Raw genomic sequence first — 18,147 nt, 5'->3', positions numbered from 1 at the left:
ATATATATATACACAAAGAAATGTATGCAGCTTTGTAAAAAAGATATAGAGAAGTATTGGAGAACTGTAAGTTCTCTTGTCTGTGCGAGAATGTTAATACTAGCAATCATTTTAATAATAGTAATTTATTACGTGTATTGGATGGCAATGATGATTTTCAGAATAAACAAGTTTAATAGAAATGCGCAAAAGGTAAATTAACAAGATTGCAGCTATAACGCCTCTAATAGAAATTGAAGAATATATAAAAGTAATAATAATAATATGTGTATGTGTGTGTAATTCGTAATGTAAAACAAGTAGAGTGTAAAAACAGAAAAATGCGATAAGCGCTAAATAATGGATGTAATTTTATTTAATTAAGATTAAGATTAATATTAAGATAAAACCAGTTTCGGATGATTTATAATACGTGCGGATTTTAGAATCGAGTATTAGAAATATAATTTCGTTAGATTTATATTTGGTATTAAATACATAATAATGATGTTTATTTGTAATTTTATTTTATATATTCAATATTTTATCTCTTTACGTATTGTATTGGGAAACGGTGGAATCATCGCGATCATCTCATGTGAATAATTGAAGAGTTTACTTCTGAACTGTCTTATAATATTTGAAAAAGCATATACAAAATTATACGTTTCGAAACTTATTATAATTGTAAATAATCTCCACTTTTGAACAGCTTGGATAAAAGGTGGTTTCAAGCTAAACTCTTTAATTAAAGACTCTTATGCTTTCACGTCAATCACGTAATATCATCAACTGATGTGGATTCGTTCAGAACATGATGAGTAACGCGGCTGTTTTCTTTTTTCTCATAGCGCACACGAAGAAGTCCTAAGGTAAAAGTTGATGCGAGTAAACCGGCTTGTAAAACAAGGGCTGCGGAATGCTCGTTTTCATCACCTACTTGCACTGAGAATTCGTAAGTAGATTCTTTTGGGCAGCGGGCTGAGCCCGCAATTTTAAGAAAAATTAAATATGGAATATTTTTGCGTTGAATAAAAAAAAAACTAATATGTTTATGAAATATGCATGTACGCTTTGAAACTTTTGTTCTTTTAAAACGATTGAAGCTAATAACATAATGATCGTAAAATTGTATGTAATTAAATACATAAACATAAATATGTGTATGCATATATAATAATTTTCTAGATTTCGTCCTTTTTGTTTCTTAATTTGAAACTAACAACATAACTTAATATATTAAATATCGTATGCAGACAGAATAAAGATTTTCTACATTTGGTTAATTTTATGTGTTATGAACGTTTCTTCAAAATATTGTGTCGTTTGTAGAAGCGTGTCATCAAGTCAGCTTAACATAGCGGACAAGATCTTACTTTCCATCGGCGAAACCGTCTCGTCTTGGAAGAGAACAGGCAATTCCGATGTTCAAGTTATAAAGTCTGATGAACCGCATGTCCCCAGTGACACGCGGTACATGTATGAGGTCCTATCAAGACAAGGACACATTCTCACGCATGTATGCCAGAATTTGGGCAGCAGATTGTTCAAGACATGGTTGAAGGCGAGTAGCAACGCCATCGAGTTGCGTTACGTGAAGAATGTACGGAGCGTGAGCCAAACGAATTTTCGGACATTCGGTCGCATCAATGCGAAAAAGGACACGAACACGGTGATACTGGAAGGTGGCACAAGGCGAAAGGGGATCTCGGGGGCTGATACGATCGAGCTGGACTTTCGCAATGTGAAACAATACTCTGTATTCTCCGGTCAGATTGTGGCGATCGAGGCCGTCAATCCGGTAGGCGACACGTTATATGTGAAGGAGATATTCACGAGATCATATGCGCCACTCGCGTTAATACCGACACTCGAATCGAGACTTAACATTTTCGTCGCGGCGGGTCCGTTCACCCCGTCCAGCAATATGCATTGTCAGGCGTTGTGGGATTTGATGGAGAGAGTTGCGTCAGACGAACCACAAGTTCTGATATTGATTGGGCCTTTCCTCGAACACACGCATCCCGAAATACAGGATAATGCCATTAAGGACACGCATCAGGAACTGTTTGAGAAGATTCTCACGAGAATAATGGAGTCGACGCGGTAATGTCTCATAGAATATCTTGAAGTTTTAAATTGTAAGCGTTTGAAAATATTCTGATTTTTGTGATTATACGGATTGATGTATAGATAAGAAGATAAATTTTACCTTTATTAATTAGGTATGTGATATTACAGGAGGAACACGCAAGTTATACTGATAGCTTCTAATCGCGACGTACATCACGAACCCGTATTTCCAACTCCTCATTACACAGTTTTCAATCGAAATTTGTCACAAAATTATTCGAACTTAAAGGTGATGCCAGATCCTTGTATATTGAATGTCGCTGGTTTGAAAATCGGGATCACATCAGTTGACGTCATCAAACATATTGGGAAAGAAGAAATATCGTAAGTATACTCTTCTTACAGAGAGTCAAATATCAAATCTCAAAAGTAATTAATAGACTAGACAATTTTGTTTATTTAATTTAATTGAATATATACATATGTATTGCTATCTATTAATAAAAATTTTATAAGTTTTTAATAAGAGATGAATGAATGTTTGCAGCAATGTATCAGGTGATAGACTTAGTCGTCTAGTTGATCATGTGCTCACTCAAACGTGCTTCTATCCCGTGTATCCTCCGTCCGAGGATCTGAACGTGGACACAGAGTTATGGGAGAAGTATGCCTTTTTCGATCAACAACCGCACTTGTTGATTTTGCCGTCTGATATGCGATGTTACTGCAAAGTGATCAACGAATGTACGATCGTGAATCCAGAGCGCATGCATAAGTACACTTATGCCAGGTTGAGTGTGAAACCGGCTGTCGACGGTAAATGGAGTTCCAATAATATCTCGTGCGAGATTGCCAAAATCTGATAGCTTTAATGTATAGTTTTAATTTATTTTTATGAAATATAGCCTCGGACCTTTTTAAGAAACAGAAAATAATTTTTTAATTCTTTATTTTTATCATAGTTTTGAGTATATTAAACCATTGTATCAAGTGTTTAAATTACTTATCGAAAAAAATGTCCGATTATTCAGAAAAGATATTTATGTACTTCATTTATCAAATAATCTAATGCTTCATATGGATTATTAAAAGATCTCTATGTTTAATTTTCCCTTTTCCTTTTTTTTTGTTAATATTAAGTTGATATTTGCGTACATGAGCAGCAGCAGGACTGTTTCTTTAGTATATATTTGTAATAAAAACATGATCACGATAGTCAGCGCGCAAGTTAAAACATAGAGCACGGAATATTTAATGTTTTAAGTTTTTGGAAAATGGATGCTTTCCAGCAAGACACAAGATTTGTTCGCGTTACTTGAAATTCCTAAAAAATTTGTATGCTTAAAATAAGATAAATATATTTGGATGTTGAAAAGAGAAATAAATGAAGATGCTTAGTGCAAAAAGTCCAAGTAATGCTAACAGACCTACAGATAACAGTATAAGGGCAGGAACGCAATTTTGCATAACGCATAACACAATGTAAGAAAATCAAGCAATTAGAGTCTAATATTTTATGAGAAGGAAAGAATTGAAAAACCTTATTTTTTTTTTATTGCATTTTTTAATGTATTATGCAAGATTACTGCCCTATTTCATATATTATATGACAAATTCCTGTAAGTTAATTCTGCTGCTTGATTATGAGATAAAGAATTTCTAGAGATTTAAAAAATTTCAGTATTCTATGGAACTTCTTCTAAATCGATACATTAAAAAAATGTATCATACAATAAATGAAATATTAGTCTAGTTTGATGATTATTTCATCTTTGTTTAACATTGAAAAACAGTAAAAATCGGAGTACAGTCTTGCAACGCATAATAAATATACAGGAAAATAAATCAAAGTTATGTATTTTTTTTTTTATGAAATATAAAAAAGCTCAGATTTTTTTTTACGCGCTTGTCATTTGTGGGTGCTTTCTATTTGGTGACACAAATCGACACAAGTGACGCCACTTTGTTATTCACTGGAATCAAAAAGAAGAAAAATATATTTGTTTGTGTCGACTTGTGTCACTAAACGGAAAGGACCAAATATCTAAAAAAAAGAAAAAAAAAGTGACTTCTAAATTATCGGTCGAGTCTTTTGCGTCTCTCGAGATTCACGCAATTTATGTTGGAGGGCACCACGCGCCCGATGCTGCTGCCCCCGCAAAGCTTCTAGAAGTTTTTCACTACTGGTGGGCTATAAAATCGGCCATTACTTCAACATTTTTGTCGCGCAGGAGGAACTACGGTGAAATCGCAATGGGGAAATTGTATTCGAGCTGATAGGTCTCTCGCACGGTGAGTAAACGTAACACGGAACACGTTACGTGAGCGTGTATCCTCGTATCACGGATCATTCGTCGCGGCCACCAATCTGGAGTGATTTGCCAAATCCATATCCGCCATCTTTATCGTGAGCTTCGCTCGGCTCTGCTTACGCTTCGCGTATTCGCGCGACGTATATTGTTTTTTTTTTCTTCCTATCGCCGCTTGTTTCATCCCTTCCTCGTGTCTCGAGGAATTATTCGTGATTGTGTACGAGGCCGGCCTTGATCCCCCTTTGCTCCGAAGTCGTCAAGCCGCGTCACGAATTCCATCAAATTCACAACGCGTATTTTGCTTTGCGATTCGGCGATAAAGCTTCTCTCTTTCCTTCTCTGCCTCGACAACGTCTTTCGATGATCTCGCTTGATGCATTAGAGATACTCCGTTCAAGTCACATCGGCGAGATTTTCGTAGCTACGATGCGGTTACGAAACGGTTACGTGATAGGCGTTGCATGTGCAAGTGCATGAAGGAGAGATCTGCATTTGGGATTGTACATCAGCTGGTACCCGTGAAATGTCGCGAATCGAATCTGGACACCCAGTATCGACCGAGACATCCGGTTCGTCTTTATTACCGACAGTCATCCCTCAATTTGCAATAACAATGCACGCGCATATTTAATTTTTATTGCAAATTATATTTATACGTGCTGAAAAAAACAATACTTCCCGTTTTCGCGCATCTTCTATTCTTCTTGAGACACGATAGCGTTTCGCGATCTTCTAAAGTCCATTTTTATCAGTGTAGATTAATTTTTATATTTTGATTCTTATATTTTTAAGATTGTCTTAAGTACAGTTTTAAATTAAGATGTCATGAACTAAATCAGGCCGGCCATTTATAGTCGATTCTTATGTTTGAGATTGCCTTCAGTACAGAGTATAATCTTAAAATGTTATATAAGCCAATCAGAGAGGTATATTAGCATTTTAAGACATTACTTAAGACTGTCTTAAAACAAGAATGAATTATGAGAGCCGCATTAAGTATCTTAAGATATTATTTAAGCCGGTCTTAAAATAACGGGTTATGAATATCGGCTGTAATCTTGGTTCAATTAATTCTTTTAAGTTCTAAAAGTGTATATTGATCCAGCTATAGAAAACAGACTTCTTGATGCAAAAAGTTGCAGTGAAACAGAAAGTTTGTTCGCTTGCACTTTTTGCACTTAATAACACCTTTAATCTCTTTCAGTTCTCTTCTCTTCAACATTCGAATAAACGTTTATTTCACTTTAAGTAAGTGCAGAAAAAATTTTTGGAGCAACAAATATAGTTCGTTTCATTCCAACTTATTGCACCAGTGTATATTACATCAGCTCGGAATATTAAAAAAAAAGAACAGACTTAAGGTTAGATTTTAATGTTTTTTATTTAATTCTTACAATTATTATTAATATTATTAATCCTTACAATTAATGTTTCTGTGATTTCTACATTATGATTACACGTTAAAAACGCAAAATAGATCTTTAGTCTTTTCCTTGGAGCTCTTTGTGTCTCGAGAATGTTTTAATTCTTTTTAATCCGCTGAATTTCGCAGCTTTTTAAAGAAGTACAGCTCGTTTGATTAGTAAATTTGAAGTAGCGATAACGCGGAGTAAACCCCCATATTGTAATAATCAGTCACTCCCATCCCCCTCCATTCTCCATTTTCCTCGTATGTGTCGCGACGTCGGAAATTGAACTCGCCAAAATGATGCCAGTCCCCGACGATTTCAGACACGCGGGCACGTGCGCGCGTCATCGTTCCTATATCGGGAATGCGAGAAAGCGAGAGTGCTATATCGATCCGCTTCGTGCGCGAGGTCCACCTACCTCAACCCTAACATCGTATCGTGTACATTGAACGACCACTCGCCCACTGGCAGCGACTCCGTTGTTTTCCCCCTTTCGTCGGTGAATTTTTGAGAACGCGGACCGCTCCCTGTCCCGGGTATCGTTCATCACATCCGCCGTCTCGCGATAATGTGGAGTTCTTGCTTCGGACACGGTAAATTTTTATCGCGAACCGACGATCTCTAAGTCGCTTGTTTTTACATATTTTATTTTACTCAGTAGAATTTACCTTTCTTTTTCGCAGAAGAATAATGAATTGAATAATGGATAATTTAACAATTGACAGACATCTTTTAAGATTTAGATTTTATCATGGATTGTTTAATAAATATCGTCGAATCTTATTCTATCAATTTCATTTGATGATATATGTTAAACATCGTACAAATATTTTTAATGAAAATTAGATGTGAAATAAGTAAAACGTATAATCTACAGGATTAGGGAATAAAATAGTAATCAATTGTGATATAAGTTATATTTGTCTAAAATTTCTTTAAATTGTCCGAAATCATTGAAGAAAAGTCTGAAAAATAAATTTCAAAATTATTTTTTTCTTTTGCACTTAAAAAACATTAAAAATATATTTTAATCGATATTTGTTATTATTACATTTATTATTAACAATTGGCGATAGATATTTTTTATTATGAACTGTTTAATAAATATCGTTGAATTTTATTTTATCCAATTTTATTCGAGGATATATGTTAAACATCATATAAATATATTTTTAACGAAAATTAAATGTGAAATAAGTAAAACATAATCTACAGTATTTATATAGAGAATAAAATAGCAATATGTTGTGATATAAATAGTAGAAGTTATATTTGTGTAAAATTTCTTTAAGTTGTCCGAAATCATTAAAGAAAAGTCTGAAAATAAATTTCAAAATTATTTTTTTATTTTGCATTTAAAAAAACATTAAAAATATATTTTAATTGATATTTGTTATTATTATATTTATTATTATTATATATATATATGTAAGTTTTATAAAGTGTAAACTATTTATTCATTTTTGTAGACAAGATATTACTATGTTTAAAAAGCACTTAAAATAATTTTCACTTACTTCGCGTGAACAGGTAATAATGCAGTAATACATATAATTACAAGAACACGATACTCGTGCGATCCGTTATTCGTAGCAAGTTCCCTGTAAAACTTTAAAAAGCCTATATCAGTCAGCGTATTCGTTCTCTTTCAATTTTTCTTTAGTACTTTTGTATGGAGAATAATGAAAAGAATCGATGACCTCATTTTATGCAATTGCACTTAGAATAGAACTGTATAATTTTTTAATACATGAATCGATTATTCCTGTTATTCTACGTAAAATAAAAATTTTACTTGTTTTTTGTAAAAAAAAAAAAAATACACGAAAGTATAAAAATGTTGAAGTAAGATCATCGAAAATATTTGAATTTATGATTTTACTATACATATACAGGATTATATTCTACTTTTCGTTAAATATTGAAGAAAAAATTTATTGGAGGACAATTTATTGATAATATTGGTTAAATCTTGGGGATACATTTGGGGACCAATGTTTAGCTATTATTGTGCCAATAGCTCTTCTGGGGAAATTCAAGATTTTTTAACTTAAATTAAGAAAGGAGTAACGTCTGTAATTAGTATGTAAATTATGAAATGTCCGATATATATCAAGAATTTTATTGAAATTATCTAGAGTTAAAGAGTTATTGAGATTCTCTTAACGGAGAAAGTTCGGTAAAGTTGTCTGAATAAGTTAAGAGTTAAACACACATACACACACACACACACACACACACAAAAGATATTAAAAAATTACAAAGTGCGTTGACCTGTACTCGTATCGATCACCTCGAGTCGCTGTTGCACGCGCGCGCGCGAATTAAGTATAATTTTTAATTTAGCCGATGAATAAAATCGCAGATTCAGATATAAATCAGAAAAAGAAGGAATCGTGGATGTAATAAAAACTGTTAAACTGAATTCTAAGTGTCGGAATACAATTATACGACTGTAAAATTAGATATGCTAATATGGGAGTATTATATAAGTTAGTTTTTCAATTAATTGAAATTTAAATGTGCCGAGTACACAGCAACGGAACGGAAAGAGACAACGGGAAATATAAAGAAGTAGATAATTTTTCAATAAGTTATTGAAAGGAGCCTTCATTAATGATAATTAAAAATTTATTTATAGACCTCCGTTGGATTTACTCTAAAATTAAATTAAATTTATTAAACGAGAACTCTCTCTCTTTCGGTCTTAGATCTCAACTTGTTGAATGGATCGTTAAAACATGCCTTATACTGTTACTCTAATTCGAAGAATAAATACGTCTGAGAAAGATTCTCCTCATGACGGCGCGACGTCGTCGGTCATCGTCGACGGGTAGACCGGCACGAGGTCCGACGTTTCTACGCCGGTGGGCTGTTTTAGGCGGGCGACGCAACGGCTGTGCGCAAAAAGCGACGGCAGTCAAGTTCAAGGCCACCGACGTCTCCACCCCTCCCCCTCCCTTCCCCCGCTATCCTCACGTTCCGCGACTCCCGTCGCGGCCGCCGTCGCCTTCCACCGCCCCCGCCACCCACTCACCTATCACCGTCGTGATATACACACATTGGCGCGTCCGAACGCCAGTAACGTATCAAGTTGAGGCCGACGCGCAGGATCGAGCGATTCTCCGAGCGCGACGCGGCTCGCGTTTCGCTCAATCGATCTACCTCCGTTTCCCGCGAGGGAAAATTCAATTTGTCCGTACGCAAATGCCGTACTCGGCACCCAGGGCTCGTAGATATCTGGAACACAGGTTCCAATAAACTACGGCGATGTGCGAACTTTACGATCGAATTGAAAGGAAGCAGGAAAGTTTTTTTTTTTTTTTTTTTTTCTGTAAACATGAATCTAAAAATTGATATATTAAGAATATATCTTTTTATTAAGTTAGCTTAATTTTAAGGCGCGCATTTTGCTGATGAATATACAAAAATATAAACAACAAATTACTTAACGGCATATATCAAAACGCAAGATGTTAGGATGTTTTATATTTTTAAACATGTAACAATTAGATAGATAGACGTTTCGACCTTAGATTAGGTCATCTTCAGTATTACAATTAAATAATCAGATTCACGAGTATAATATATTATCGCAACAATACAACGAAAAGTTAGATGTCGAGCATTATAAATTATAAGAATACTCCAACATGATAGCGTTAACACCAGTTTCCTTTTCAAAAATATAAGTAACTTATAGCTATTAATATAAATATTTTTTATAAACATGGATTCAGAAATTGTCCCTTGAAATATTAAGGATGTATCTGTTTATTTGTTAGATTAGCAAAGTTTGCGCGAGAGACATTTTGTTAATAAACAGACACCTGAACAATATTAATTAATAATATTCAAAAAACGGCGCTCAATTGAGTAAAGTAAAATCAAATTTGTAATGGAAAAGGGTTAAGAGCAACAGCAAATTCTTAATTACTACTATTTAATCGTTCTTATACAATATACATTAAAAGCAAACACAAATTTGTCAGAAGAAACATTTTCTGTCATTAGGACATAATCAATACCAACGGCAATGAAAATAACCTTCGATGGTCGAAACGTTTTTTAATGTATACTGTAAGGACGATTAAATAGCAATTGAACATTTGCTGTTGCTCTTAACCCTTTTCTATTTAATATACAAAATTAAATATTAATTAATAAATTTCATATTTAATATACAATAGAAATGATGAAAATTGCATGATCGTAAATATACAATTACACACAAAAGAGAATTTATCTGACATTAACGTAAAAAATACCTATATAAATATATTTATCTAGCGTCTAGGAAAATGTTTTACGAGTGTCTGCTGCTTCCTCACTTCTCAGAAAGGGTGGAGCTTGAGGTAAAAATGAGAGAGAGAAAGAGAGAGGATATAAATCAATGTATATAGAGATATAAAAAAAGTCGCTTCGAGTTGGCACGATAAAACGCGAGCCGTATCAAGGTGATACGAGGACTGCAATGTTAATGACCGATTGTTCGTGACCATGATTTTATCCAAAATAACATTGCGTGCAACGTTTGTGAAAAAAATGGTAACATCTGTGTTTTAGTTTGAAATAGTCGTTTCGTCTTATCAATAAATACGATAAGGTGAAAATACCTCGGTATTGCCTAATAAGGTGCAACTGCACGACATATTACTTCAGATTAAGAGCCATCATTATTTCACATAATACAGCATAATGTCTAATAAAAATTAAATTAAAATAAAGCAAGTATAAAATAAATGAAGAAATTTACAGACTTAAAAACTTTCCTGACGTTACATAAAAGTACAATGTTATTGCATGTATATCTTAATAATATAATATTGTGTAATATATAAACTTAGTTTTTTATTAGCATAAAAATATTCCACAGTAGCTTTTTATAGTATGATGTAATAATTTCTGAGTTTAACACATTGTATTATGTATTGACTGTATTCAGCAGAAAAAGCAGCTTTGCAATTGTTATAAGATTCTTTAATATGATTGTTTATACATTTAGATTCAGCAAAAACCTAGATGAAACAATCGTACTAAAAAATCTTACAATAGCTTGCAAAGCTGCTTTTTCTGCTAAATGCAGCTATTATTATTTTATGTACCACAGACTTCTCTGTGATATTTTTTTATCTGGTGTATATAATAAATCGTTCTAAGAGGCCTGGTTTTTCATTATCTAATTAACTTGTAATTTAACTTGATGACAATGTAAAAATTGTGTTTTTCTAGCTGTGAGTAATCACTAAACTTTAAAGGTGATACTTTAAAACTTATTTACCACATACTCAGTTTGGTAATTAATTTGGTGACAGAAAAAAAAAATAGAATTTTTACATTATTAAGAGTGAGGTTAAGGCAAATGTATCAATAGCTAACCATAAATTAATCAGCAAATGAAAAGTCGAGCCTAAATAGCGTGAGAAAGTACAGCTGACAAAATCTATAACATCTTCCGCCTTTTCCTGTCCATACGCTGATACAATTCTTAAGTACTTCCAAATGATCGCTACGTACAAATTTGATTGATAAAAAATTTAGAAGCAAAAGTTGATATTAAATTATATTGTGTAGTCGCGAGAACTAGGAGACTAACAATCGATTTGATCTCAAAACACATACTCCTTCGGTTGGCAACAATCGAGAGTTAAACCGAGCTAAATGTAACGAAGTTGTATTTCGGTACTTTGTTGTATCTCCGATGTCCTTTTCTAGATTAACTCTAATCCCAGTTTAACTTACTCTTTCTTTCTAATTAGAACTAAAACAAGATAACAAGTAAATCCTTGAGATTAAAGTTAAGTCCTTGTTAACATGATTGAGTCATTCGTGTCCTGCTATTTATTTTCTTCGAAAAATTAGGACTTATCAAGTAATTAGATATATATAACATTTAATAATAATTATATATAATATACAATTTTTTTTTAAATACTGAACCTTATAAATACTTTCTAAAAATGTTAAAATAGTATGTAATAATCACTTAATAAATTTTGTGTACTTATTAAAACGAAAATTCGAGAACGAATGACCCGTCAAGTGTAGTAAAGGACCGGAAAATCATCGCGCACTAAGAATTTCTACATTGATAAAAATGGACGTGAGAGGTTTTTTTTCGATATTATCATTCAATAACATTTCAATCAAATTAATGGCTTTGTATCAACATTCCGTAGGTACCATTTGTAGGTACATTCGGTAAATATTTACTCAGTCCTTATATATAATTCAAACAAATGTCTATTAAAATTTAGTTACTTTTTTCGTACTTTGTAATTCTATTCGTAAACTTGGACATCAACATTTGGACAGTCGTACGGTCGATTCTCGTATTTCGTTGAATTGCAAAACGCCCCCCATTGATACTTTCAACTGCCACAGTCAATATATTCTTTTTTTAGGCGAGAAAAACCTAACGTTTATTAAAAAGTCTTTCTTTCTTAGACATCCTCAGATTCAGGACGATGGTTTCTTTGGAACCGTCGTCCTTGTCGTTTTCGTTTCTGAATTCTTCGTTTTCCTCGCGGAACTCGCGAGAAATCTAGATCGGGCCCGACGCATGTGCGTCGCATCGACGGCACGCAGCGCAGCTGCGCGACCGTCCCGCATCGCGCCGGTCCACCTCCGTGCATCGCTGCGCTGCGGATTCACTTAACGCCCGTCCGATGTGTTTATAGCGCCTTCAGTCGCGTACGGCGCGCGTTGCCGTGAACGTCGTGATTGTTATCGCCGTGGTTATCCCCCTCTCCCCCCCCCGCCGCCGCCCCTCCTCCTCTTCCTCGTCGTCATCCTCTTCGTCGTCGGTGCGCGTCAGCGCGTGTAGCATTTTGTATTGCGCGGGCGACGCGCTCGCTCGCGCCGCGACGCGACGCGAGGACGTTTACGACGGCGGGGCCGATTCGGTCGGACGAGCGGTTGCCGAACGTTAGTCCCGACTGGCGGCGAGAGAGGAGGTGCACGCGTGAGAAAACGGAGTCTGTGCGTGCATTTTTCGGTGTCGCGTGGGACGAGGACGAGGCCATGGACGCGTGGATGTATGATGTGGTAAGTGCTGTACGTGTTACGGCACCTAACGACTCTTTCCTCTTTCTCTCTCCTTTTCCTGCGCGATCTCGTGACTTTGTTTACGTGACGTAAACACCTTGCGCAGAGTCGCAATCCCCTGCGGAAATCCCAGAACTCTCTAAATTCTTTAAAGTGGAATCTCGCTCTGGAAATAAAAAATTCTGTCTGTTCTCCTTTTGTCGTGGAAAAGAGTTTTTTTTTTGGCAGAATTTTCAATCTTTAAAAGTGAATTTATTCTTTAGAGTGAGGTTGTACTCCGAAAAATTTGGAGAGTGATGCTGGCCAATTTATTTCTACTGAAAGACAGGAATTAATAAAGTAAAATAGAAACTTTAAGGACTCTCGAAAATAACACTAAATTTTAAGAAGGCTAATGTGAGTAAAAGTTTGAGTACTTAGAATAAAGAATTAATTACTTTCAATATTGGCCAATTTTAGATTTCTATAATGGATCTTATACTTTCAAAATCTTTTTCATCTTCGATCGAATAGCAGACGGTAACGACTGCAGGTTTGCGTCTTTAAAAAGGAAATAGAACTCACTAGACATCACTTTGTTATTCCATTTTTTTCCTCTGTCGCTCTGTTACGCCATTTACAAATCTTGCGGAGATCGACAATCGAGGCTCATTTTTTGCTAGAAAACGTAATTATCGATGCGATTTTTGACTCTGCAGTTTCTCGCGCGATTTTCCTCAATCCATTTAAAAATACAGTTAAGTCCCATAAAAGCTTTGCGATGGAATGTTTCGTTAGGATTATCCTGTAAACAATATTTTCCACGTAATAATATTTTTAACAGATCCGAACATGTATTACCTAAGCCAAAGTCGCCCGTCTATCTCGTGATGAAGTCAGTCGTTATGTTACACAACGTGTCGGGCTGTTAGATAATTCATCCCGCGTCTCCCGACTAATTTCCGTCGCGCTCACCAGTTTCTTGGGGGTCTCTCGGGGAATCCTGTGGTAACGGAAAGCCGGCTCGGTGTCCAGCTTTCAGGGAAAATTGAGTAATCGGGGTCTGTCTCTGCGTTGCCGAGGGACAGGTGCGCGACACGAGAGAATGCCCGAAAATCCACTCGCAGAGAGACTGGGGGATAATTGAAGTGTTTTGCGGCGCGTGCGAGCTGCTCCGAAAACACCGAGGAAAAAAAAAATTGTTTACACGAGCGCGCGATGGCTCCTTCCTCCCGATTGTTGTACTTCGACAACTTTCCTCGTATTGGGCGAAGTGAGTTTCTCTCTCTCTCTCTCTCTCTCTCTCTCTCTCTCCCTCCCCCCCCCACTTCCTCGCCTTTCTGCTTTTTCGGTTCTTTGTTCGCTCGCTTCGCGCGAGATCGGTTGGCGTAACTGTGGTTCGTGACAAACGTGGTATGTATTGATTAATTGATGTAATCAACGTTGATCACATTAACTCTCCGTCTGCAATTATTTTTTTACTCCCTCCATCTACAATCTGGGTAGTCCCAAGTTTTTTTTCGTCTTAAATTAAAAAAAAAATTCAGGGTTACTTTTTTTGCTGAAAGGTCTAAAATTTTGCTGGCTACAGATACTGAAAATAATTTTGTTGAAAACTCAAACTGGCTGCTCTAGAATGTTAAAATTTTTTGCAGCTCCATTGCTCATCTATTTTTAGTTTCTAAATAATTACTCTGATAGTTCCAACAAAATTATTTTCCGATCTCCAGTCAAATTTTGAATCTTTCAGCAAAATTATTCTTTCTGTGTATTACATTGTCAAATAGGATTTTTTTAAATTCAAACGTTAAAACTTTTATTTAATAAGAATTGAAATTTGAGCATAAATCAGGACGAAATGTGAGAGTGAAGTTTCGCTTGTGCTAAAAAAAGATAGATTTCAGGGTTAATTATGTAACGTAATGAGATTGGAAAGAAGATCGGCTTCAAATTGATCCAAGAGTCTGTAGCGGAAGAAGAAGCATCCTTCTATTTGTGCGACAGCTTCACGATACACGTAATAATCATATGTGTTCCGTGATAAAGAAAAGCAGCTCATTGCTGATACGCGGCGTCTTTTCGGACAATAAGGAAAGACGGTGCAAAAGAATGCCCGATGTCATCTAGATCAAATACGTTGCTTACGTGAGTCGAGATTTATGATTGTTGATGACACGTACACTCGGGTACTTTCCTTCAGTAGAGCTAGCAGTGAACAGTGAAGTGCATCGCAGGAGCTGCCGAGTATATGGACGTTAAAATTTTTGAAAGTTCCTCACGAAACTCTAACCGCTGTTTCTGTATCACTTTTAATCTTCCGTCTACAATCTGGTGTTTCTTGGCACAAGCGGAAGTTCACTCTCAAATTTCTGTGAAATAAAGAAGGGCAGAGCCCGGTTCCGCCTTCTAAAATATCTTATTAGTAGTGAAGTCTTACGTAATAGAGATGTTGGAAAATAATCCTTAATTTTTTCATATTTTTTGAAAGCCAAGAACAGAAATGAAAAAAATCGAGTTGGACGGAGAGAGTAAAATATGATCGCTGACGAAGGATTAATAAAGTTTCGTTATTTAACATGATTCAATTTACCTGTGGAAGTTCGAAGGGAAAAAACTTATTACTGACCGAGAGTGCGAGGGATCAATTTAAAAAATATTCTGACTACTCAATTCTCTTTTACGAAGAGGAAAGGTACTTTCTCCTTTATGTTTTCGATATTACGTAACACTGCGTGTCCTGAAACCATCGGCTGTTCTTTTTGACCACACAATTTTAGGACGCTTACGTATAGATCATCGCTCGGTGGAAAAATACCGATGACTTTTGAATAATTAGCGAATAAAAAACAGACTTTGTTGATTTCAATTAATACTATTTGAATTTCATGTTTTGTAAAGCGGAATCTTATCTGCTATCGACACTTTCCATGCAAAGTTGTCAATACTACGTTTGACTTTGGAGACGTCGAGTAATGAAGTCGTGAGCAGTGAAATCGAGAATCTGTCAATGATCTATTTTCTTTTTAACAGAATTATGATTTATTTAAAAAATAGATAACATACCGTCTTGTAACTACGTAAATGATTTTAGTGTTATGTCTATTTATATGTTCACGCAAACGTGTAGAACTTAGAATGTTTATTTACAAAACTCGAAAGCAATTACTGAAAAAAATACAAGAAAGCCTACAAGAAGATGGTAACTTTAGCAATTTTTGCTTCTTAAAAAATTATTTACTATATATATTTACTTAGTTCAAAAAGTAATTTCTGGATAGTATAAAAAAATCTCATTTGTATAGTATATTTTATATATAATTACTTTTAAGCAACGTTACAAATTTCTTCAAATTCCTGAAATAAATTTTTAAACATTAATTTTTCAATCATTTTTATGATTTGAAAAAATATATTGTTTTCTTACTTTAAAAGTACACAACATAAACAAACGGTTTTTTTTCAGAAAACGGGAAAATCCATTATTTAACTTAAGGCTTCTGAGTAATCACCACAGCCATATTAAATCATGACGTCAGAAGCGAGAAATGTCACGTTAATTTTTATTACTTGACATTTATAAATAAAGACGATATGAATAAAACAAAATGATGAGATTGCTTTAAAACATTTGTAAAAATAGATGAAAAGTATGCTTATCTTCCCTGATAGTTAGTAAATAATCGTAAAAAGTGATAAAAGGCATGCGAAGTGCTTTTATTCAACGCGCATGCGTAGCTTATTTTCACTTACACGTGCCTTTTATTACTTTTTACGATTATTTATTGACTATCAGGGAGGATAAGTATATTTTTCGTCCATTTTTTACAAATATTTTGAAGCAATCTTATTATTTTTTTTTTATCCGAATTGTCTTTATTTATAAATGGCGTTTAATAAAACACGTTAATAAAAATTAACGTGTCATTTCTCGCTTCTGATGTCACGATTCAATATGACTGTGGTGACCACTCAGGAGTCTTATAACAGAAAATTATTAACTAGTCAAATATTGGCAAAAAGAGTATATTCTTGGAAACGTTATCAGATATCATTTTTATCTTTTTTTTACAACTCTTGATAACCTACTTCTTTAAATTGTGATGATATTAATATCCTACAAAATCATAACATCCGGAATAATTCATCAAACATGACATAACTCAAAATATCACCAACAGTTTATTAACTGAATTTAAAATAAAATGATATATTTCTTCCTCAAACTTCTATTACTGAAACTATCTTAATGTTCTCTGAATGTTCTCTGCAGAAGACTCTTCTCTTATTTACAAAAACGACACAATTAAAAATATTGTGTCATTCTTATAAAAGATATTTTTTTTATTGAAAATCTTAAGAACGACTAGTGCTTTGTAAGTGAACGACAGACTGTGAAGTTAATCTCGTTCATTTTTAACAATTGATAGAGCAATCTTTACCTCACTCATTAGTAATAACTCGAAAATCATCTTTTTTAGTTGTCCCTTGAAGTAAGAGAACGATATGTTAGATTTTAGGGAGGGGGGGGGGAGAGGGACTTTAAAATCAAATAAGCGCAAATTCAATGCAATTCAATTAAATTTCTAAGACAGTTATATAGAACTTTATAAACTAATTTTATTTCTATTTAATCGGTTAATAACTGTCGCACATAAAAAAATTTACGAAGGAAACGCCAGTATATCCAGCAATTAAAAGTTTTTGCGAGATTGCGCGACGTAGATAATATATTTAATAGACTCAATTATGGTTCGCACGTGCGTTGTTATGAGCGGAATACATGATTACGAGTCTTTGACTTTTTAGACCTTTTTCGAATTAGAACAGATTTCTATTATTAGGCAAATCGATATTCCTCCGCGTGTATCGTCTCTGTCTAATCGTTGTTTCTACCAATGTAGATTAACTTAACTTGGTTCAATTAATTTTTTTATAATCCTTAAAATTAGAGAAAATATAAAGTAAGTTAAACCGAAGTTACAGTTAATCGATATTGGTTGAAATAGACCTAAATCAGCTTTGCTTCCACAATCGACTGACTAAATAAAATGTTAATTTTCATTTAAAGACGTATAGTGAACTTTCTGAGACATAGGACAAATATTAAATTTAACACAAAAATGTTAATTTTAACATTTTATACTGAGTTAAAATAAAATTGACATTTTATTTTTTACAGCGTATTATAGATGCCACGTGTGAAAAGTGCTTGAAAAGAGTAGTATCATCGACAACTGTTATTACTGTCCGAGTCATTATTTCTCTCGCGATGAACGTCTGATTGCTCGACTTTCGAGAACATCTCTCGACACAGTTTCTCTTATTGTCAGATGAACACGCACTCGTGT

The 18,147-nt window shown here is 34.5% G+C and overlaps 2 protein-coding genes across 5 annotated transcripts in view; both read left to right on the top strand.

The window, feature by feature from the left end:
- LOC108751292 (DNA polymerase alpha subunit B) overlaps nucleotides 1-2,974 on the top strand; it is a 13,663-nt gene extending 10,689 nt beyond the window's left edge. Inside the window, exons 3-6 of the mRNA XM_018491386.1 lie at nucleotides 831-934; nucleotides 1,312-2,085; nucleotides 2,221-2,436; nucleotides 2,600-2,974. Coding sequence (XP_018346888.1) covers nucleotides 831-934; nucleotides 1,312-2,085; nucleotides 2,221-2,436; nucleotides 2,600-2,915 — 1,410 coding nt within the window. The 3' untranslated portion in view covers nucleotides 2,916-2,974. The remainder of the gene's footprint in view (nucleotides 1-830; nucleotides 935-1,311; nucleotides 2,086-2,220; nucleotides 2,437-2,599) is intronic.
- A 1,298-nt stretch (nucleotides 2,975-4,272) lies between these two features.
- The window catches only part of LOC108751293 (steroid hormone receptor ERR1), a 27,829-nt gene continuing 13,954 nt past the window's right edge, over nucleotides 4,273-18,147 (top strand). For 3 of the 4 annotated variants that reach the window (XM_018491391.1, XM_018491388.1, XM_018491387.1), the window contains exon 1: nucleotides 12,554-12,820. In XM_018491391.1, the coding sequence (XP_018346893.1) occupies nucleotides 12,797-12,820 (24 nt within the window). In that variant the 5' untranslated portion in view covers nucleotides 12,554-12,796. Of the gene's footprint in view, nucleotides 4,345-12,553; nucleotides 12,821-18,147 lie in introns of those variants that run through there. The other variant, XM_018491389.1, reaches the window with a different exon arrangement.

The sequence above is a fragment of the Trachymyrmex septentrionalis genome, unplaced genomic scaffold (genome assembly GCF_001594115.1).
Source record: "Trachymyrmex septentrionalis isolate Tsep2-gDNA-1 unplaced genomic scaffold, Tsep1.0 scaffold43, whole genome shotgun sequence".
Lineage (NCBI taxonomy): Eukaryota > Metazoa > Arthropoda > Insecta > Hymenoptera > Formicidae > Trachymyrmex > Trachymyrmex septentrionalis.
The sequence above is the reverse complement of the archived record's forward strand: the minus strand, read 5'-3'. Positions and strand labels throughout refer to the sequence as shown.